General features: G+C 42.4%; 1 protein-coding gene across 1 annotated transcript in view; it reads left to right on the top strand.

Annotated features, from left to right (window-relative positions):
• Window positions 1-4436: 4436 nt before the first annotated feature.
• sema4c (sema domain, immunoglobulin domain (Ig), transmembrane domain (TM) and short cytoplasmic domain, (semaphorin) 4C) overlaps window positions 4437-22373 on the top strand; it is a 39707-nt gene continuing 21770 nt past the window's right edge. Inside the window, exons 1-2 of the mRNA XM_070833794.1 lie at window positions 4437-4560; window positions 20437-20591. Of these exons, the coding sequence (XP_070689895.1) occupies window positions 4437-4560; window positions 20437-20591 (279 nt within the window). The remainder of the gene's footprint in view (window positions 4561-20436; window positions 20592-22373) is intronic.

Raw genomic sequence — 22373 nt, 5'->3', positions numbered from 1 at the left:
TGAGTGGAGGGCGCCCTGGCTCTCTGTAACCCACAAAGGGGTCAGAGGTCGGGGTTAAAAGTCAAACAATGCCTGGAAGGACTAGCAATCACATGGGGCTGCACCAGAGGTCAGTGTGTGTGTGTGTGTGTGTAGTAATATGTGAGGAAGGGTAAGGAAAAGGCTGCCAGGAAAGGAGAGGGAAAATGTAGGGCAGGAAGAGGACAACGGAAAACACAGACACACACAGCGGTGAAGAAAAGAGGACAGACAGATGGGGGTTGAAGACGCTCTTCCTCTCTTCCTTTTTCCCCCGACGCCCGCTCACTTCGAAGAAACGACCCTCGTTTGCCGTTCCCTACAGGGACTCGTCTTACAGTGCTCTCAAATACACTGACTAGAAACATGCAAGCGCACATTCAGGCAAAACACACACACATACATATAAAAACACAAATTGACAAGCACAGCCAAAACACTCACAGGAGCTCAGGAACCTAATCAGAACATGTGACCTATTTCTCTGTATGTTTTAATGAGCTCTCCATTGTGGAGTGCTGACTGATATTATTAGGCTGCCGTGTCTCAGCTCATTAGCTAAACCAGGCTCAACAACAACACCAGCAGCTAAAAGATGATTTGATACCGCCTGCAGAGTTATGTGACACCGCAGGACCTTAAAGAGGCCGTGGTGAGAGACAGAGTTAATTTGGTCACCGGGGGAGAGCGAGGTTGAATCTCGCTTCTTACGACGCAGCGAGGGATCCTAAGAGTCGGTTTGATGGAGAGAGAAAGAAAAAATACATCATAGACAGACTTCAGCAGCCTCCCCCGGCATTCATAAAGCGCCCAGCAGATGAGGCCTGAAGATTCAGTGTGCTGCAGAGTGGCATCGAGTGCAGAGAAATGGTCAACAGCGCTGAATAGAAAACAAGACTTCAGCCAGCGTATCTGTTCTTAGTTGATTGTAATGGCACTATGGTGAATAGCTCCATTTTCTATAAGGGGCGCTAGATGGAATCCCTCTGCTATATGCTATTAAAGCGTCTGAATGATACAGGTGGAAGTGAAGACCATGGCTCTGCAACTTTTGAAATGGTTTCCACATTTAAATGCTCTGAAAGCTTGCACCAGGGCTGGAGAGGTGATTTGCGAGCATGTTCAGTGGCAGCTATTTACCCTGTTAGAGACAGGGGCAGAGTGTAGTACATTTACTTACTAAACTAAAGGTGCTGGACTTAAACTTACATTATTTTAAAGTATATTTTAGTACTAGTAAGGCTACTTTTGCTTAAAAGTGAAGGACGGTAAATAATCTTCCACCACTGCTTATGGATCATGCTCACAGTGGGTTTTACAATGCTGTTTTATGTATGTAAGTCACAATGAACACATTTCAGTGGGCATTCATTATGGAAAATACCATTTGTTGTTGTCTTATTACAATGGTAAAATTTGTGGTAGCAAAAAAGAAGAAGAGGAAGTGAAAATGAAAGTGTATGTTTTAGATTTTTAAGCTCTTACTAAGGCAGAAGCCTTAAATCTTGGTCTCCTCCTCTGCCATCCCCCTCCATCATCTTCCCCTGTAGTGTTTATATGCTCTTCACTCAATTCAGGATGCACACTTCACTTCGTTACCTCTCAACACGAAAACAGAAGAGTTGATGTTGAGAGAGAGAGAGAGAGAGAGAGAGAGAGAAAAAAAGAAAAAGAAAGACTGCAAGCCTCCTGCAACGCCTCTAGACGTGTTTTTTCTTTCTCCATAACTCTCCCTCCATTTCCATCCATCCAGCCCTTCATCCCTCGCTCCCTCCCTCCATCTCAATCTCGGCTCGCTCAAGCGTTGGCCGGTAAGGCCTCGGGCATCGATCCAATAAGGCTGGTAGCCGGCACTGCAAGGCTCAGAGAGCTTTCAACCAAACCCAGCGTTTAAGCATGCTCATTTAACAGCATGTCGCCATGATCTGATCTGGGGGTGGAGGTTGGAGGGGGAGTGCGGGCGGTGTTTGATTTTCTTCTTCTCTCTGCCTCTTCTTATTTTCTTCTCAAAAGTTTAATCAATAACAGTCACATTGGTTGGACGTGTGCACACAAACACACACACGTGCGCACACACACATCTCCAAATCTCAATTACCTCCCCTGCCAATCCACCAAATAGACCAAATGTTTGTTTGCCAGCACTGGAATTTAATATTCACACGTGGGAATAGATGAGAGAGAGCGAGAGAGTGGGAGATATAAAATGTGCTACGTATACAGAGTGTTTTTTTTTCTGCTAAATTAAAGTTAATACATTTTGACACTCCGTGCCTGTTTAAAAGTCAATGGATTTCCTTCTCCAATGAACATGCATCATCAAAGCCGCCATTTCACTCACTGATACGCAGCAGCAGGTGCAAAGGCTTGCAGATGGCATGTGTGCATTTCAGTGTGTGTTTGCATCATTGTATTTCAAGAATCTTTGGTCCTCATAGAATGCAAACATTAAGAAAGATTCATCATTCCTTCTGCCTGCAGTGGTTAAGTTAAAGTTCAGTAACTGGTCTAGTATTGGGGTAGTTAGACTTGTATTAGGTCCACTATAGGGTCAGTTCATCCATTCAAACCGCCATTCTCAGTGGTATCTATGCAGATAAGTGTGGTTTTATGTGCTGTGGTTCTTATATATCCATCTCGGAGAGTTTGGCTGCAATCAGAACATAATGGAAGTGAACAGAAAGTTGCTGCTTGTGGTACTCTGCATTTTAAAATGTCATGTAAATGTAACAGCGTTATCTTTTCCAGTGTGCCAGTTACAGTGAGTCCTTAAATCAACAATATGGACAGAATGTTTTGTTCTGTTGTCCTTAAGACCTTAATATGCTTCTAACAAAGTGCTGAACAGGTTATGGAACAGTGTCTGAAAGCCAATTTCCAATGGTATAATCGGGCAGGGCTGCTTGTGAATATCTTTAAACCTTAAAAAACAATCAATCTGACAATCAGACCCACCACATGCAGTGACCAAGTTTGACTCCATGAATGCGTTTGAGCAAGGAGTATCTGTATTTGGGCTATTAATTGCAAAAGTCAGATGACGCATTGTGGCACACTGAGGCCTGTAGTAAACAATTAAAACTGGCTAAAAACCATCTGCATGACTAGATACACTGGAGGTAGTAATTAGTTAGAATTATGTTTTTTTTCTTTGTAATTTGGGTTAATGGATCCTTTAACCACTTAATCATGTAATTACTGTCTTAGCTGTGTTATCGCCCACTTGGCATCGTTGATCATGGAGGTTTGTCAGCACAGGCGGCACATGATGGCAGTCCAACATTAGTAAAAAAAAAAATAAATGTTTAAAAAGCTCTGTGTATGCTTTAGCACTGCTAATAAAAACGAAACTACTGATTTTCTTGGTTGAAGATTTAGATTTTTCCATCTTGAATTTGAGTGTGCCTGACAGATTTATGACGCTAACTAATAAAATGTAGTTCATACAAAGTGACTATATGACGCATAGTAAAGATTGAAAGGCTGACAGGTCCTCACAAGCACACAAAAACAAACTTTGTTGTGTCATTTTGTGTGTGTAAGTGCTAATTTAATGTGAACGTCCCCCTCTCACCCCGTGCATCAGTCTCACCTGCAGCACCGTAACAAGTCAATCATGCCGTGCTCTTATTGGACTGTAATGCCGCTCTGAAGCCGCACACTTGACATGTTCATTAGGTATAAAGCAATTCATTTACAACACAGTGTTATTGGATTGTCCTTGCCTCGACATTCATCTCCCAACACATTGGCGTTTGATGCGTTGCCAGCTCCAATTAACTTTGATAACTCAGCCCCAGTTTAATATACTGCTGCTGAATTGGCTTGACAAGAGTGCGGCGATAAGCTATTTCTGAGATTTTTGAGTGGCGATAGGTGGATTATTGCTCAGAGTGAGGGGAGGGACAGGGGAAACTTTCCTGCGTTGCTTTCCCACCCCCCGCCTTCACACACACACGCATGGCCAAAAGTCATTAAAATGTTGGGTTTGTTTTTGTTGGCAGACACACACACACACACACACACACACAGGCACCTACACTGATTACAGCTATGTCCTTGTTGGCTTTAATGATTTGCATAACTCATTTCTGTTTTACGTTATCGCTGATTTGATGACCGTGTTCAATTTTATAGTACATGTTTTCAAAGTGAGAAATTTATCTTTCAGTGCAGCTTGAACGTGCGAACTGTTTTGTGTGGCTTTTTGAAGAATTGTGCAAGTTGTAAATACTGCTGTGACAAAATTGTTTCTGATAAACAACCAAGCCAATAAAAGAAGTGAATAGCTGCTTGCAGCTGATGTGGTGGTTTTTCTCTCTCTCGGCAGGCTGCCAGGAGCTTGGCTGCTCTCTCTCGAGTCCCTCTGATCAACTGATTGATCCTTCGATCCATCACTCAACACCAGTTCTTGTCGAATGGGAGCCGACATGGGTTCCATGGGCGGGACAAAGGTTTTGTTCCTGGTGTTTCTGGTTGGATGGGAGAAGTCGCTGGGTCTCAACTGGAACCCAGTCCCACGCAAGACTGTTCGATACCAGGGTGAGTGAGCACTGTCACACCAGTTGATGCCGCCAGTCAGACCTCAGGAGGCACTGAAACTGTTGAGTGCCTCCTTTAGGTAGCACCATCTTAAAGTCACAATGAAAAAACACATTTTCCAAGTTCTAATCCTGTGTTTACGTTGTTCATATAGCCCTTGTTACATGTTGAATATTTGTCCAAAAAATATTTCTGAGAGTTTTTGTACTTTTAGTAAATCCCCTCTCTCCTCTTGTTCCGTAAAATAGCTCCTCCTGAACTCGGGGGGGGGGCAGCTACGTACATTTATCCAATCAAATGTGATTTGGACAACCCAAGCCAGGGTCAAGATGAGTTCTCAAATATAGTTAAACGGAAAGAGGAACAAGAAGGATTTAGTTGGAAGCATACAAGATGAGACAACATGGTTTTTTTTTCAATAGAATTGGACATTGTACTTTTTATTAAAGGCCCGTTCACAGTGGTGAAGTGAAGTGAAAAGGTGATGTGAGATCAGAAGCTTGTTGACGCAGTGACTACTCAAACAGCTAGCTGGGGAACGACTGAAGCTCTCTGGTGTCTTTGTTATTTTCTCTCTACTGAGCTGTTTCTCGGCTCGGTAACATGACAATAAGTTCACAGTTTATTTAAAACATTCGTTTGTGCTATCAACTTCCTCCTCATAACTGTCTGACTCACTGAAACTACTCCCCTTTCATGGCGCAGTTTCTCAGAAAAATAAAAGTACAAATTATTCATGTTGAGTCTGAGTTTAACTCAAGGTTTACTTTCCTTTGTGCACCGAATCCACTGAGTCCAGACCTTAAGACGGAGTTTACGGAGCGACAGCTACAGCTGCAGAATCCTTCAAGTTGGTCCTGGAATGATTTATCTGGTCAGACATGTCATACAAAATCAATAATTGCAAAAATGGATTACAACAATCAAGGAGGAATTTCCATCATATCAGAGGTGGATGCTTTCTGATTTTGTCAAGAGGGCGTCAGTAAAACAATCCATCAGTCTAATCCTGCCGCTCAACTGTATTCACACTCTTTATCTTGACCCTCCTCTGAAACCAGGCCCCGCTTTCTTCGCTGAACAATGCCAAATGTTGCAAGCTGAAAAATAGTCTGTTTTTAATCCCTCAGAGGGGAAACGCTGCATTCTCTCTCTCGGGGATTAGAGACATACTATAAAAAGAGAGAAAAATATGGGAAAAAGCTATATCATCTCACCTCTCTGTACCACCTATTCCACCTTTCATCCTATACCTATATCTCTTCTTCCCGCTCTCTTCCTCCCCTTTCTTTATGCCTTTTACTCCTCCCCTCCTCTCTTTGCTTTGTATGCTGCGGCTCATCATATGAGCCCGAAATTCTCTTATAGCGTTTTCACAAAGAGCTCAGATTTCAGCCGCTCTCGAGGAGAATGGCGCTCGGTGGCGGCGGCGGCGGCGGCGGTGGTGGTGGTGGTGGAGTGTGGGGTTATTTCAAAAGCTGCTTTCTCATGCCGCTATCATGCAGCCCCCACTCCTCTTCTCCCTTTTTCTCAATACAGCCCCCCTCCCCCCCTCCTCCTCCTCCTCTCATCCCTCCATGCTACAGTCGTTACTGGTAATGTGGTGGGATATGAGGACAGAGAAGGGAGGGGTGGAGGGGGTAGGGGGGCAGATAGGGTGTCAGTACTTTCTGGTGAAACGCTCCAGTGTGAAAGAACGCAAAGCCAATGCTGGCAGAGAGCGGCACGGATCTCAGCTGCACTTTTGTGTCAGGACACACCAGACAGGGCAAATAAGGACAGCAGCAAACATATGGTCATATATGGAAGGGTTACTAATGTCATTTCTAATATCTTTCTGAAAAATGAATGAATAAATCTGCCTGTAGGGACAAGATAACTCCTTGTTACTTTTTTTTTTTTTTTTTGTCACGAATGTCTTTGAAATAAAAGCCTAACCATGAAAAACGGGGGAGAAGGCAGATCACGTCAATTCTATCATACTTGATTTGAGTGTGGCACTTGAGTGTAGAAAGATTCTTGGCACAAATTGATTTGCATTGGAAACAAGTCGGATTATCCTGCCCGTTGACAGATTTCTCCACTTGGTTAAAGAAAAATGAGATTTTCAGGCTCAATACTGGGTTAAATGACTTATATGGATGGGTTCTTGCTACACAGCTGAGGAGGAGATAGGAGAGAGACGAAATGGAAAAACAAAGCTGTGTGGGGGGGGGGTTAAGAGTTGGGGGTGAAAAGAGAGAGACGAGATATATAATGGAAAGAAAGCAAGAGAGAGAGACAGGTAGAGAGACACAGAGAACCCTGGTAGAAAGAGGCCAGTCACTAACTGCCTTAAAAGGACAGAAAGTAGCTTCAGAGGAACGACAGAGGGAAAGGAAAACACACACACTTACACACACACACACACACACACGTGCACACATATACACACAAGCTCTGCAGGCCATTCAGTCTGTGTTTCATTTTGCATGGAGGCATCTCCCTGTACAGACACACACCATCCATATTAACGTGTGTGTGTGTGCGTGTGTGTGTGCGTGTGCGTGTGTGTGTGTGTGTGTGTGGGTGTGGGGGGGTTGTTGTTTGCATGCAATGTGAGTTTGCAAGACAGAGACAAGAAGACAGGCAATGAAAAAGCAGAGTGAGAGAAAATGTGGGGGCATGGAGGGCGTGTGTGTTTATACCTATTTGTGTAGAGAGAGAGAGTGTGTGTGTGTGTGTGTGTGTGTGTGTGTGTGTGTGTGTGTGTAGCTGTGTGTCTATCTAATCCCCCTTTGTTTATATATGTGTGTGAGTGTGTGTACTGCTTAGACTGGCAGTCTGAGGGATTTGGAGCTCTGGGTGCAGAATCGGAGTGTGTGTGTGTGTGTGTGTGTGTGTGTGTGTGTGTGTGTGTGTGTGTGTGTGTGTGTGTGTGTGAGCTGGGTGGGTTATGGTGGGGCAGAGATGGTTGAAGAGATAATATTTACCCCCTCCAATCCACCAACACCACCACCCCACCAGCAATTACATGAGGCTTACATGAAGTTGCAAGAGAAGAAACACAAACATCCTCCCTCTATCTGTGTGTGTGTGTGTGTGTGTGTGTGTACTCTTTGTATAATTATGAGAAAAGTTTGGTTTTAAACCATTGTTGTGAGGACATTCCTGTGTTGTGAGGACATTTTGGTCCTCGCAACTCCAAAGGGTCATTTGAGGGTTAAGACTTGGTTTTAAGATTAAGATTAGAATTAGGTTAAAGTTAGGGTTAGGGTTAGGGTTGGGATTAGGCATTTAGTTGTTAGTGTAAGGGACAAGGGAATGCATTACGTCAATGAGTGTCTTCACAAAGAGAGAAAGGCAAGAGTGTGTTTGTGTGTGTGTGTGTGTGTCTGTCTTTCCCTCGCTCTCTATCTGCCCCTTCTTCTTCTTTTATTCTTTAAAAGTCACATGCTGACATTTTGTTTTTCAGGCTGTTGTTATTCCTCACCAGCCGCTCATCCCATTTACAGGGGGAAAATGAGACATTTTATGTACACACATTATGCATAGCCCTCGTAGAGCGGCTAATTAGCGCTGTAAATTTACATACTTTTCTTTTCTAATCACTGACATGTGCATGTATCTTGATTTCAGCTCGCTTTTGTGTGGATTCATACTGTACAAGTCTCTCATTCATTGCTGTTTACCAAAGGTTTTCTCATCCATAAATTTTTACTTAATTCTACAGGGAAAGGGTGATGTTATTGAATTATTTCCTTTCTGGAAACAGATCTCAGGAAAAGGCCAAAACCAACATTAAACCAAACTTAAATCTACAAACAGAACACAAAGAAATACTTTCATTTTCTTGGAAAAGTTTTGGACAACAATAGACTCTTCAGGTGTCGTTTGATTAATTGCTGTTGGTTGATTCAAAGTATCTTGTCAGAAAAATGAAGGGTTTTGAAATGTTGGAGTCATCTCAAGTCAAAAGAGTGAAGAGTGATGCTGCATTCAGAGCAAATATGTAACCTCAGCTTTACAGTTGCCAGAGTGACCACAGGAGACATTATGGTGAGCAGTAAAATGAAGTGGAACACTGTCAGTAGAAAACAGCGTACTGGTGAGACAATAGTAATGTTCTCTACACGGCAGCATCTGTATTAGCTCAAACTAGCCACCACGGGCCAATGGGTAGACCTAATAAGGTTCTATCTGTCAAAGCCTAAAGTGTAGAGAATAGAGCAAGGTTTCCTGATTGATTTGTGAGAGGAAGAGCTCTTATTTGTCCTTTCAAAAGTAAAGCTCCAATCTTTTTTTTTGTCAAGTTGTGTCTTGCAAAGTCGAAAGCGTCAATTTTTATATTTTCTTTTCATTCTGTTCATTTCAACATTCTTTAACAGAAAGCCACCAGCCTCTTCCTTTAAACGTAGAAGTTGAAAATGTCACGTGTTTTCTGTCTTTCACTCCCGTCTCCTGTGAGTGGACGGCTCGTCCTTTCTCCTTTCTTACTGGACTGGCCACAGCTGATTGGAGCATCCTTTGTGGTGATTTAAGCTATTTTCACGCTCTTAAATTGACCCGTTTCCATTGACCGCAGAAAATACTTAAGCTGATAACACCACTCTCTCCTCTCCCTCTCCTCTCTATCTTTTTCTCGTTCTTTTTGGGTTTGTCCTGTTGGGTTCACACACACACACACACACACACACACACACACTCCTCAGCCCAGCCCAGTGACAGAGGCCAGTAAGCCAAAGCTATGACAAAACGCAGCAGCTGTGGTTAAACAAAGAAAGGAGGAAAAAATGAGAGAAAGAAAAGAAATAGGGAGGTGAAGAGAGTCAGAGAAGTAGAGTCCTTAGAACTATTATATTTGGTTTGAAAAACTTGCCTGCTTTGATCAAGCAAATGAGCCCTGCATCTTTAAAGAAAAGCCAAAGCAAACGCATGCCTCTTGATTTAGAAAAAAGAAAGATAGAATGAGAGATGGTGGGAGAAAAAAAAAAACACAGAGCAGAAGGGCTGGGCCTCTGACCTCCTGAAACCTCTCTCCTTCTTTCACTCTCAACATTTCTTTTTTTTTTCCCTCTTCTTTCTGTTCCGTATCTCCCCAAACCCTCCAATTACAGTAATGAGTGGTTGAGAGCGAGGCAGAGGAGGAGGCAGAGAGAGAGAGAGGCTGTGCGTGACTGGGAGGATTGATGGGGGAGAAGGAGGGAGGGATGGGAGAAGGAGATTCATCACTGCTTTTTATCTGCTATGAGTGTCACTCATCCCCTGACCCCGCGCTGATTGGTCAGTTAAGATTAACAGCGGGGACCAGATGTCAGGACCTGGAGAGCTCTCTGTTGTCATACTGACTTTGTGAGAGCTGATGTGCGGGCAAGTGGACATGTGGATTAAAATTAAAATGCCACTCGAAAGAGGCTGCTCTCATCTTAAGCACCTTCTTATGGTAGCGGTGCCACGGCTGAACTGCTTCACACCTTCTTTTTTTTTTATTATTGACATTATATTAAAAAGCACAGCCGTCTGTGAAAGTGAACGTCCCACATTCGAGCGCTTGTGACGTTCATGACGTTCCTGTGAAATGTGAGACATCACATGTGAGAGCAATGTTTTTACATTTCAAAGTCAAGTAGTTGTTTAAAGTCATTTCAAATTAGCTGGTTTGTGCATATAAAATGGGAGGATTGGCTGATTTTATCGCATTGTAAATTGAATATATAAGGTTTTTTACTATTTGTCAGCAAAAGCATTTTTTCTCTGTTTTATGGACTAAATGATTAGATCAATTAATTGAGAATAGGTGCCAGTTCTCAAACCAACAACTGCGTGATATCATATAAATGCAGCATGTGTTGATACAAATCATATGCAAAACTAATCACTGTCACTGTATAATTTACCATTTCATAATACAAAGTTACTAAAAGTAAGTCAGCTACCAAAAACACTCCTACACAGACCTGTCGGAGGTTTTGGACGTATCAGCAGCTTTCTGCATGAACAAGACTGCACGCTGTACCTCGCGTGGCTGCACGTGTTTGCCTCCCCCACAGACAGTTTCAGCAGGAAGTGGGTCATTTTTTTGTCCGACACTCACAATTACAACACCAGGAATACCCACAGTCATTCAGCAGGTGCTTTTTGTTGAGTAACATGTAAGTGACAGCAATCGAACATACAGCTCGAGGCTGTAGCTCAGCTCGCAGAACATTCATTCATACATTATCCATACCGCTGATCCTTAAGGGTCACGGGGTGGCTGCAGCCAATTCCAGTTAACGTGGGGCAAGAGGCGGGACTGAACAACAGTCAATCACAGGGCTTTTTAGAGCAGAGATTGGTTTTAACTGTAAGCTTGTTCAGGTTTGTGGTTCAATCCCCAATCATTCCTGCTCACATTCAAACGCGTGCTTGAGAAAGACGCTGCACTACACTGGGTGTGCTGGCTGGTGTGGAGACCTAACTTGATTCTTTTCTGACTATTTAGCCCCTTTTCCACCAACATTTCCAGGAACTTTTATTACCAGGAATTTATGTACCTGGGTAAAAGAATTCCTGGTAATCTGTGTGGTTTGCGTTTCCACTGCACCTCAAAGTTCCGGCACATTTATTCAAATCAGGCTGATGATGATGTGTGGGACCGTGGTCCTTCAGCTTCTTATAATCTTGCATAAGTTTCTTCAACTTTAGCTCTGCCAGCTATTCTTCCACAGACTCGGCCGTCCCGCTGAATTTCTTCCTCGGCCTGGACCTCGCTGTCCGTCCACTTCTCGTAGCTTCTCTTCTTTTGCTCCGTTTTCCAAATGATCAAAAACACAAGCGAAGTGAAGCTCGTAGAAATGAAGTAAACAAGTTCGCAGCCGCACTGGCCTAAACACGGAAGTGTGCAACGCTGCAAGTGTGTTCCACCAATCAGCGTTCTTCAGCACACAGCCCCGCCCCTCAAGAATTCTGGGGTAATCTGAAAAGTTCCTACTCACTACTAGGACCTTTTCCAGAGAAAGTTTGGGGTTGAGTGAAAGTTTTTTTCCACGGGTAATTTCAGTGGAAACGTGCCGAGGTTTTTCAAAATTCTGGGTAAATGAGAAAAGTTGACAGCTTCCACACAACTTCCTACAGTGTGCGCATGTTTTATCATTAATGTGCTGGGTCTGAGTGTACTGTTCAGTGGGGCCAGTGGCTTTTCGCTTGAACAAGAGTTCCCCTTCTTTGTGAATCACCACATACTTGTAATTTTTGGCATGGAAATCATTCAGTGAGTCAGATTCTCAAACTATAGCAGTGCCATGCTTCACCCGTTGAGCTCTATCTCTGTGTGTGTGTGTGTGTGTGTGTGTGTGTGTGTGCCTCATCACCCCAGCATCATACAAAAAAGGGCCTAACTCTCCCCAGCTGGTGCCCGCTGCTGTACCAGTCATACATGCTGAACCATGACGCTGGAATGAAAAAAAAAACCTCACTTGTGGCAACAACCAGCTCTTGATTTGTTCTGCTTGTTGTGGATTACAATGGCGACCCCCCACCGAGCCAGGCTGTTTCACCCCCCCCACACACACACACACCCACACCCACCAACAAACCCTCCCGCTTTCATCTTCTGCCTTTACCCCCAGAAAACCATCCCCCCACTGGGCTCACTTGTTCCGTTGTTGTGTTAATCCACTTTTACCACTTCCTCTCCTCCCACTCTCCCATTCCTTCGTCTTACTCTGCCAATTCTGTTCAATTCAGTCGCTCTATTGCCATGACTGTTGATCAGAAACAGTAATGGTAAAGCTCTACAGGAAATACAAATGCTCCGTAACCAATAAACAAGGGTTTACACATTTTAGAGACGGCTAATTACTCAGCTGAAAAATGTATACACACGTGCAGCATGTTTTATGTTCATTTCTGTACTAGCTATTATTCTTTATTTTGTATTGATTCAAGTGAATTACGTACAAGGATTTCTTGTGTTGCAGTTTGAATAATGCTATAAATCTCTATTCTATATTGACAATAGCATATCATCATAATAACCTAAAGATACTTTTGCAGATGTAGCTAGTGAAAGCATATATATCTGTCCCTTTCCCGTCTCTCTCTATCTCCCTGCTCTCATTCTGTCGCACACCTGACTCTCGTGTGAACCTGTCGTCTGTTCTGCAGACAAAGCCTGAGTCTCCGCGTGGGAGTGTGTGTGTGTGTGTGTGTGTGTGTGTGTTTGTGTGCGCACTGTTTTCCTTCAAAGAGGGTACCTGCTCAAATGAAGTCTGACGGCACTCTCGGGCGCACGCTCGGGTATATCTGCATGTTTATGTGGGCGCTGCACAGCGTCTCTCCCTCCTCTGTCTGTCTGTCTCTGCCTCTCATTCGGTGTTTGTCGCTGCTTCAAAAGCTCTCCCTAAAATAGGCCTTTAATCATAGTTTGGTGTGTGAGTGGCTCTGCGGTTAGAAGCTATAAGCAGAGGCTGGGCGTATTTATAGCAGACGGGGAGAGGGAGGCTGGAGCTCCGCTGGAAGGCTGATGGAGGCAGATTACAGAGGCGAGGCCCGGATCGAGACCTTTTCAGCCGGCCGTGAAACAGCAGGCGCTCCCCTTCGTCCCCTCTTCCTCCTCCCTCTCCTCCGCCCCGCATGGGAGTTCTGTTTGGTCTGGCTCGGCCCGATTTGGGCAGGGCTGGATGGTGAAGCGGCGACATGACCTCGAGATACCCTGCACCCTACACATTTGAGCGCAGACACAAGCACGTTACACACCCTGATAGTTTCCATGGCAGTAAATCTCACTATAAAGCAAACAGCTACTAGTATTAAACAAAAGCAATATTTCATTTAGGCTTTCCAGTAAATTGCCTCACTGCTTGCACATTTTAACCCATGAAGCATATTTGTATTAGAGGTCAACCAATTAATAAGTGCAGTACAAACGATCTGATAGGGGCCAATGGCTGCGCAGGTCTATTTCATAAAGTTCTCTGAGCTTCACTAAACTTGTTCATTTAATCTGCCGTACATCAAATGCACAAGACGCTCAACAAGTAAAAGCTGAAAGACCGATGGGGGAGGGCTGAGGTGAAAATGATTGTTTCAGGCAGCAGTTACTACTCTCAAGGCTCAGACGTTATTGCTTCTCATTCATGAAGCGAATAGGAAGAGGTTATTCCAAATTCACGATTGTATGACCACTCAACAAGTGCTGTACTTTAGTGCCTCTATTTAAATACTTTAAGCATCACTACGTTTCAGAGGGAAATATTGTATTTTTTACAATAGCCATAATTACTATTTACTTTGAATATTAAGATTATACACGCAAATATGGTGACTGTAAAGGCATTGTTAGAATAAATGGCTTATTAAGGCGTAAGCTTTGCTTTGTTAGAGCTGCCTACACATCATCATTAACAACAATTCAGTATTCTAATCCATGACAATATACAGCTTCTGCATTATGAGTGCTTTTACTCTTGATACTGAAACATTTAAATGGAGGACTTTTACTTGTGTTGTGTTGTAGTTTGGCATTTTGGGAAATGGCAAACAAAATTAAACAAATAAGTTCTATGATACTGATGGTAGAAAGACTTTGTTACCTTTAGACAGGCTAGTTATTTACCCCTGCTTCCAGTCTTTATGCTAAGCTAAGCTAATAGGCCTGAACACGTCCGTCAGCACAGATTCACTGTGATGGTCTACCTCTTTAAGGCACGTTTCACGTCTCTGCAAGATGAAATGAGTGAAATATAATGGCTGCAATCGATCTAAAAATGCGTGGTGTGCTTTTTAAAATGCAAAGTGAATGAGCTAAAGCTGGTCAGCGTCAGTTACTGTGATGCCGTCCATGTACCGGACCGAAGAACCCAAACATCTCTTTGTTTGAATGTATGTAATTTTAAGAATGTAAGTAATCCACCCAAACACACATACCAGCCAAATGCCTGTCTTTTGGTCTCTTTTTATTACCCTCTTTTGTCACAGTCTCACACCGATCGAAAGACAAAGTGAAGAGGTCTTGTATTGCAGTGATCTCTGGTGATCTGTGTTTCCAGCGGTGCTGCGCTGTTCATCTTTTGTATTCTCCCTCTCTACTCTGGCTTTCTATTTTAGCCTTTTTGTTTGTATTTCTCCCGTCATCTGTTGGACTCATTATGCCTCCCCTCATCTCTGCCCTCCATTTTTTTATTCCTGATCTTTTATTTATATTCTCCCTTTTCTTCTGCTCCCTACAAACTGTTGTCTTCAAGCATCAAAGGCCTTGTAATTTAACACAAACCGCCCTTATGTGCACACACACGCACACACACGCACACACACACACACACGTACTCTCCATCTCCTTAAAGTGATGGAAACATCCCACAACCAGCCTAGTTTGAAGCTTGAAACAGCTTTCAAATGCCTCATATTGCAGTAAACACGGAGCTGATTCTCTTCAGAAGAGAGTAGAAGGACTGGATTCTTTATGCTGCATTAAAGTATATTCAGCACGAGGTCAGCTGTACAACATGCTGTCTTTATGCGTTACGGGTCACGGATGAGGAGATTTCCTTATCTTCAGCTCTCCACAGCTGTAAAAACAACTAAACAGTTTGACTTTTTCTACAGATGCTGTTTACAAAAATCTGAACTCGGGCTCTCTTTCCAAAAGAAAAAAAACAAAAAAAACTCCACAGTTGTTCGTTCACCTGCACATAAACCGTGATGAACCACAGGTGTGGGCAGTGTTGTGTCTGTTATTGAGAAGCATACACACACACACACACACACACAGTGTGTAGCCTCAGGGCTGCCACAGTGTGGTGGCAGATGGTTAGTGCATCTGGCCGTATCGCCTCTTAATGACAGAGCCGCTGATCACTTCAAACAAGCCACTCGGAGCAACACTTTCCCTCTGTTGGTGGAGAGACGTTCAAGTCACCAAGCAGGTACCCTGGAGAACTATTCAGGACTCTGCATAACAGCGTATACGTGTGTGTGTGTGTGTGTGTGTGTGTGTGTGTGTGTGTGTGTGTGCAAATGCAATGTGTCTTTTAGCTTACACATAAACTTTGTATATCTTGCGTGTGTTTGTGTGTTCAGACGTGCACTGATTTGTGTGTATAACCGCCACATAACTCAACACAAGTGTGAGCTTGAGTGTGTGTGTGTGTGTGTGTATGTGTGTGTGTGTGTGTGTGTGTGTGTGTGTGTGTGTAACCTAGCAAAAGTGTGTCAGCTCTGGAGTTTTTTTGCCTGGCTGTGTGGAACACAGCAGATGTGCTCACTTCTCCCCGGAGGATGCCGCCTCTCTCTCTCTCTCTCTCCCTCTCTCTCTCTCTCCCTCTCTCTCTCTCTCTCACTCTCTCTCTCTCTCTCACTCTCTCTCTCTCTCTCTCTCTCACTCACTCTCATCAGGCTCCCTCATCCGTACATACCCTCCAATGTTTATACACCGCTGCTCTTCAGATAATAAGCTGACTTCAGTACTTATCCCCCTTCCCTCCTTTGGTTACTTATTCCCTCCTCTCTTCTATCTCTGTCCTTCCATCCCTCCGCACCTCTCACAACATGTCGACTCTCAGGTGTTTCTTTAACCCTAACATAACCAGATCCGACTGACTGTTTGGTGCCTCCACACACACCGTAGCTGGTTATCATCAGGGTTAAAGTGAAGGGTTTTGTTGTGCCATGGTGGTCAAAATGCTGCGTTAGAGGCTTCCAGGCCTTGTAGAACTATTCTAGGGGCATCAGTTAACCCTTTATAGGGCACTCATTGAAATACTGAGAAATTCAAAATTTCAACCCGAGACCATTACTGGTGGTCATTACAAGACTTTTTTTTTCTTTTGTGAGTTCAATTTTCTGGTGAATCAAGGTCAATGAAGTTACCATATATGGTCTCTTGCCGGTCTGTCATGTAGTCTGATTGTTGCTGATTGGCTTGGAGAAATCTCGTAGTTCTACTGTCTCATGGTGAGGCAAGGGGCGGCATTTTGAACTCCCACTTAAGTTACCAAATATGGTCCCATGGCAGATAAAGGGTTAAACCTTTTGGCATCTTTAAGCACAACTATAGTCCAACTTAAAATAGATAAATTCCTTACCTGTGTAGAATATAAGCTTTTAGCCTCAGATGATGTTTGTGCCACTGGGAAGGTTGTTTTCCTCAACTTTGTGGTTTAAAAAAAAAAGTTTTAGGTCCTTAGGGTTTCATGTGACTGCTGTAGGCCATAGCAGACAGGTTAAACTGCTAAATGTCAAATGTGCAATAAAAAGCAGTTTTACTCAAATTAGATCATGACTCCCAAATAAAAGACTGGGAAGGAAACAAATGTTGGCCTTTTGAAAAATGCTAATAATGCCCAAGATTGTGGTTTTTCTTGATTCTGGCACCACCTTTGGTCTGAAATTGTCACTTCATATTGACATTTTGCCCCGAATCACATTTTCATTTAGGTAGTACATTTCTCTCCATGATACCTTTTTTTTTTTTTTGCCCACTTTTGCGAAGTCTGGGGTCTCAAACTCGTCAGACCAAAAGGCAAGAAAAGGTTCTTTTAGTGTTAACATACATGCAGATACATTAAGATGCATTTTGGTGTGTCGTGACAGTAAATTAGTGCTCAGTAGTTTATTCTTAAACTGTGGAAGCAGCAGTTGACAAAGCAAGTTTCACTCAAGGTTTGTTTACTAGCTTGGTCTGGCACTTTCCACCACTTCACATGGCCTTCATCAGCAGAAAGAGTTCACACAGTTGTCATGCCACTGTGGATGTTTGGGTTTTCCATTATTATTTCCTTATTCATGTTTAAAGTAAGGCTTGTTATTCTTTTTTTCGGCACCACCTTTGGTATAAAATGGTCAGTGCGGTTGATGTGATCGTTTTCCGTCAAAATAAAAAGTATAAAAAGATTCACCTTGTTTTTTAAAGTAACAAAAGCTAGATTTTCCAAGAACTGGCTTTAGGTTGAATGACTTTCAGAATGACTTATCAAGTGGCTGTAAAAGAGAGGAGTAAAAGATTTATGAGGAAAGAGCAGTTGTTTGGCATCAGTAATTGAACAGTTAGACCATCAAGCTTTTAACTAGCAATCTTTTACTAACAAACATCATTTTTCTAACCTCTCTGTTGTCTCGCTCTCTCTCACACATGCACACACACACACACACACACACACACACACACACACACACACACACACACACACACACACAGCTCCTTCATCCAGTACATCCTGCTCCATGTATATAAGTCTATTTAGTCCCAACTAGGCCACAGCATCACATGAGCAGTTAGTCACACCATAAATCACACCGGTTCCTGCTGTTCCTTCTTGGATTTCAGCTGCTATTTTCAGTCGCAGAAACGTTGAAAGAAGTGAAAATATTCATGCGGTAGAAAACAAAAAAGGAAAAATATTCTTATTCAATTTATGAGATCGCATTAAGTGCAGCACGGGCTGTCGCCGCCTCGCGTTTTGCACACATTCCATCAGCCCAGATAAAGTGAGAGAGAGAGAGGAGGAGAGAGGAGGAGGAGAGGGAGAACAAGGTGACACTACAAGCAACAAGAGTGTGGATAATGAAAACTAAACACCATCCTTTCTCTCGTTCCTCCTGTCTCTGTCTTGCTTTCTCATCTGCTCTGCACCACTAGTTTGTCTGTATGCTAGTCAGGGGATTTGAGCACTGTGTGTGTATTCGAGTGTGTGTGTGTGTTTGTGTGTGTGTGTGTGTGTGTGAGAGCGAACAGCAAAACAGTGGGTGCATCTTTTTTAAATTTTGATGAAAAAAAGTCGGCTGTAGTTTTTCAACAAGCCCCGCAGATGGGACCGTGGAGGGAACATTTTGTGATTCTCTCATAATCTCTTTGAGATTGTTTGTGTCGGTCTGCGAGCAGCAAAATAAGAAACAACCCAGAAATATGCGGCTTAATCAAATTAGATATTTCGGAGATCAGCTATTTGATGTTAAAGGATCAATAAGTGGGCTCACAAAGGAGGCTGATGTTCTGTTAATAACCCGAGCGATAACCTAATCAGAGTAAAAGGCCTCGTATTAAAATCTGCATCTGCCAGCCCAGATAATGAACGATCCAACCACACCTGCAGATTTACAATCATTATTAGTGTGCATTCATAAGCAACTTAAAGCTCTGCATTCTGTCCACGTCGTCACTTGGATCTCATTTTCCATTTGCAATAATGCTTCTTAGTCCAACTCTAAATCCCTGTGTTGTTGTATATAGGTGCTCTGTGTAGCCTAGATTAAGCCGCTGTCTTCTTAATGCTGCAGAGCTGAGTGAATGAGTCCTTTAACAATCTCTAGTCTAAAAGCTGTATCAAATTGAAGCAAACCACTACGTAGGCTGTTTACCAAAACAAGATTAGCCGATTTTCATTATTTGGAAATTACTCCTCTTAATGGAATTGTATTGAACAAGTCGTATGAATACAAATCTCTGAGCATCTGGCTCAATAAGAAACTCCCTTTTAAAACTCACATTTAAGCTCTGGCTGATTGAAGCTGTTGAAGTTTAGTTTCTTTTATAGATAAAAAAGATTTAGTGATTCTGCAGATTGTGCAGACTTGCAACAGTTTCCATCAGTCCTAGATAATTTTGATATCATTTGTATTCATCAATCTAATTCTACTTCAGAGGCTTCAGACGCTGCCCTTCACTCTGATTCGTGCCACCGCACTCTTCAGCGAAACGAGGGCTGGTCGGGCAAGAGCATCATTGCTTCTTGTTTATTTATACGGCTTTTCTAAATAGGCGACCACCTTATCTCACTTCTGACGTGCAGATCTGGAAGTTATCAGAGTAGCCTTGAAGGCTGGCTTCTGCTCCAGGTTTTTAAAGTAAATACAGAGCTTGGGAAGCGCTCAGCACGGCGTTCCATCATGCAAGAATAATTTACAGCAGATTAAAGCTGGATACTGTGGGTAGTTTCAGCGTGTGTGTTGATATTTTATTACTTTCACTGTCTTTGTTCATTTAAAGTCTTGAATAAGAGGACTCTTGCTTCTCAGTGTGTATAAATTGTGGAGAATTGTAAATGCACTGTGGAACTTAATGCTGGTAGTCAAAGACAAAGCAGAGGTGTAAGTGGGGTAAACCTAGATGCCATATTCTCCAGCTAGTTGCTATCTTTCTGTTTCCAGAGTCTGGTCCTGGACAGGTAGTGCACAGGGGGTTTAGCACAGCTTCTTTCATTGAAACAGCTGCCTGCTGCGTCTTGATATTCAGCTGATCTTTTGCATCGTGCTTGTGCTATGTGAGATGCAAGAGTTTTTACTTTTCAAATAGAAAATGCTTTAACCCTTTAAAGCCTGAACCATGAAATAATTGCCATAAAATTCTAATTTTTTGAAACTGGAGTGTTTATTGAACCTTCTGACAAATTACAAAAAAAAAAAAAAACAATTTTAAGCTTAAAAAGTTTTAATTTGTATCATTTTTGCTACATCCAGCATTTTTGTGCAATTTATTGCTCACAGTTTTTTTTAATCTTAAACAAACAAAATCATATAGAACACAAAAAATCACACCGATGATGTAAAGGAGTATGTATCAAATATGATACAGTAGGCGTTAAAGGGTTAATATAAATACATTTTAATATAAAATGTTGATCAGAGGGGTTTTGAGGATTAAATGGAAGTATAAACAGGACAACAGACTAATGAAAAGCAAAGATGCTGGTGAGATGTACCACGCTCGGTGCAAGCAGGATGACATTAAGCTATAGGTGGCGGAGTGGGCGAGGTTCCACGGTGTGAATAAATCAACGAAATTCAACAAGGGAGGTGTGAAATGTTCTTCTCGGGTTTTATCCTGTCATCTGTCAACAGATCAGCCGAAAAGGAAACACGAGCCTTTTTTGCAGTGATGCATTTCCAATAATGTAATGATGCATCTGTGTCTTCATCCAGATGGGTTGGACAGCATGGCGAGGTTCAGCGTTCAGGGAGTGTTCAACTACAGCATGCTGACTTTGTCCGACCACGAGAGGGTTTTGTACGTCGGAGCGCGGGAGACGTTGTTTGCCCTGGATCCCAACGACATTAGCAGGCAGCTACGGCCACAGGTAACACACACACACACACACACACACACACACACACACTCTTTAAAGGCTTTACTTTCCACCACTTAAGGGGATTAAAACTTACAAAAAGTTCAATATAGAAAAGGAAGGATTTCAAGAAAAACAATTATTCCCACAACACTGCCTGACTGTCACAGCAAACACCCACACGGTCTGAGGTTCTTGTAGAAAGTGCAAGAAATTAAATGATAATATTATCACTGAGCTTCATGATGGACAGTTCAGGAACAAAGACCGCCTTCTCCTCTACAAGGCCTGATTAGTGGGCACTGCAGAGATAAACACACATTTCAAATACTTAATTTAAATACACCAAATTCAATTATGATATTAACTGTGATATAATTATTGTACAAAAGCTTGAAACATTACAGAGCTCCAGCTTGGATAAGCAGGGATGGAAAGAAAACATAATCTTTGCTTCTGCCACCCTTTTGCTGCCTATTAACTTGCAGACTGACCTTATTTTATTCTTTTTTGGCTCATTTTGGGACTCAAGGACGTTTGAGTGAACACACACAAGCAAAAATTTGGCAGATAATCAAAGAACCGAATAATACAACGATTACGAAGTCGACTGAGTCATACCAGTTGCTGGGTATTTTATTGGTCTGGCCTGTACTTCTTTTATTAAATCTTCAGGCGTTGTAGAAGCTAATAATGTAGGAACTGTCAAGCAATTTAAGACTTCTCAAAATGTTTTAAAGTGTCCTCCTTGAAGGGTCAAAAATATAATAAAATGTTTTAATTGCCTCTGTTAGCTAAGAGCCCTCCAGTATGTCGGCTTTTCAAAGCAGAAAATAGCTTTACTTTTGGTGTGACACACGTGCATTTTTCGAGTTTGATTTATTGCTTTTTGAGAGGATAAACCTAAGACCATTCTAGCTTTTGTTCTACCACTGAAAACCATGTATATACGGAGCCCTGAGACTGACAAAATGTAGTGAAATGCTATCATTAAGTCAACTTAATACATCACTTAACAACAATGTGAGAAGAAATGCACTTTATTCCCACTGTGGTCCTTGATAAAGACGAGAGCAAAGAAGGCTCCACTTGAAGATGAACATAATGATTCGAGGATGAAAGCATGGCCCCTGTGAACTCAATGTGAGCTAATGCCATCAAAAATGCTTTCGCTGCTGTTGCAAGAGTTCATACAGCGATGCTACATCAATCAGCAGTTCTGCATAATGAAGATTAATGTTACGCATGCTGGCTGATGTGGTTTTATGATGAAAGTTAGTTTCAGTCAGGCAGCTAGCTGAACATGCTGCTGATTAGTGCATTTAGCCGTCAGTGGATTCAATTACTGGCTCCGTAGACACAAAAACCAACTGGATGGAAGTTTCATTTCTGTTTAAACTTCATTTTAAGTAAATAATTCATATTTTATAACTTAATTCAATTAAATGATTCATTTATGAATAGTAATATTAGTCACCGATGTCTTATTGTTTATAGTGTTTCAAACTTGATGACCTTCTGAGATTTTATGTATTTTGGAGCCAGTTCAGATGTTTTCTGACAAATTATTACTTCATCCTTATTTATGTTTTCTGTTGCTAAAAGCCCACGACAGTAATAGTGTGAGTACATCTGCCAGATCGTTACATGCGTGGCTATATTGGCTCCAATATTTCACTTCTATCAGCGCAAACATATCCACTGTGTATGTGTGGGAGTACACAGGCACACACACACACACACACACACACACTTGCTCAGGCTTTGGCTTTGTTTCTCAGAGTTTATGATGCA

The sequence above is a fragment of the Pempheris klunzingeri genome, chromosome 7 (genome assembly GCF_042242105.1).
Source record: "Pempheris klunzingeri isolate RE-2024b chromosome 7, fPemKlu1.hap1, whole genome shotgun sequence".
Lineage (NCBI taxonomy): Eukaryota > Metazoa > Chordata > Actinopteri > Acropomatiformes > Pempheridae > Pempheris > Pempheris klunzingeri.
Note: the sequence above shows the minus strand (reverse complement) of the source record. Positions and strands in the feature narration are given on the sequence as shown.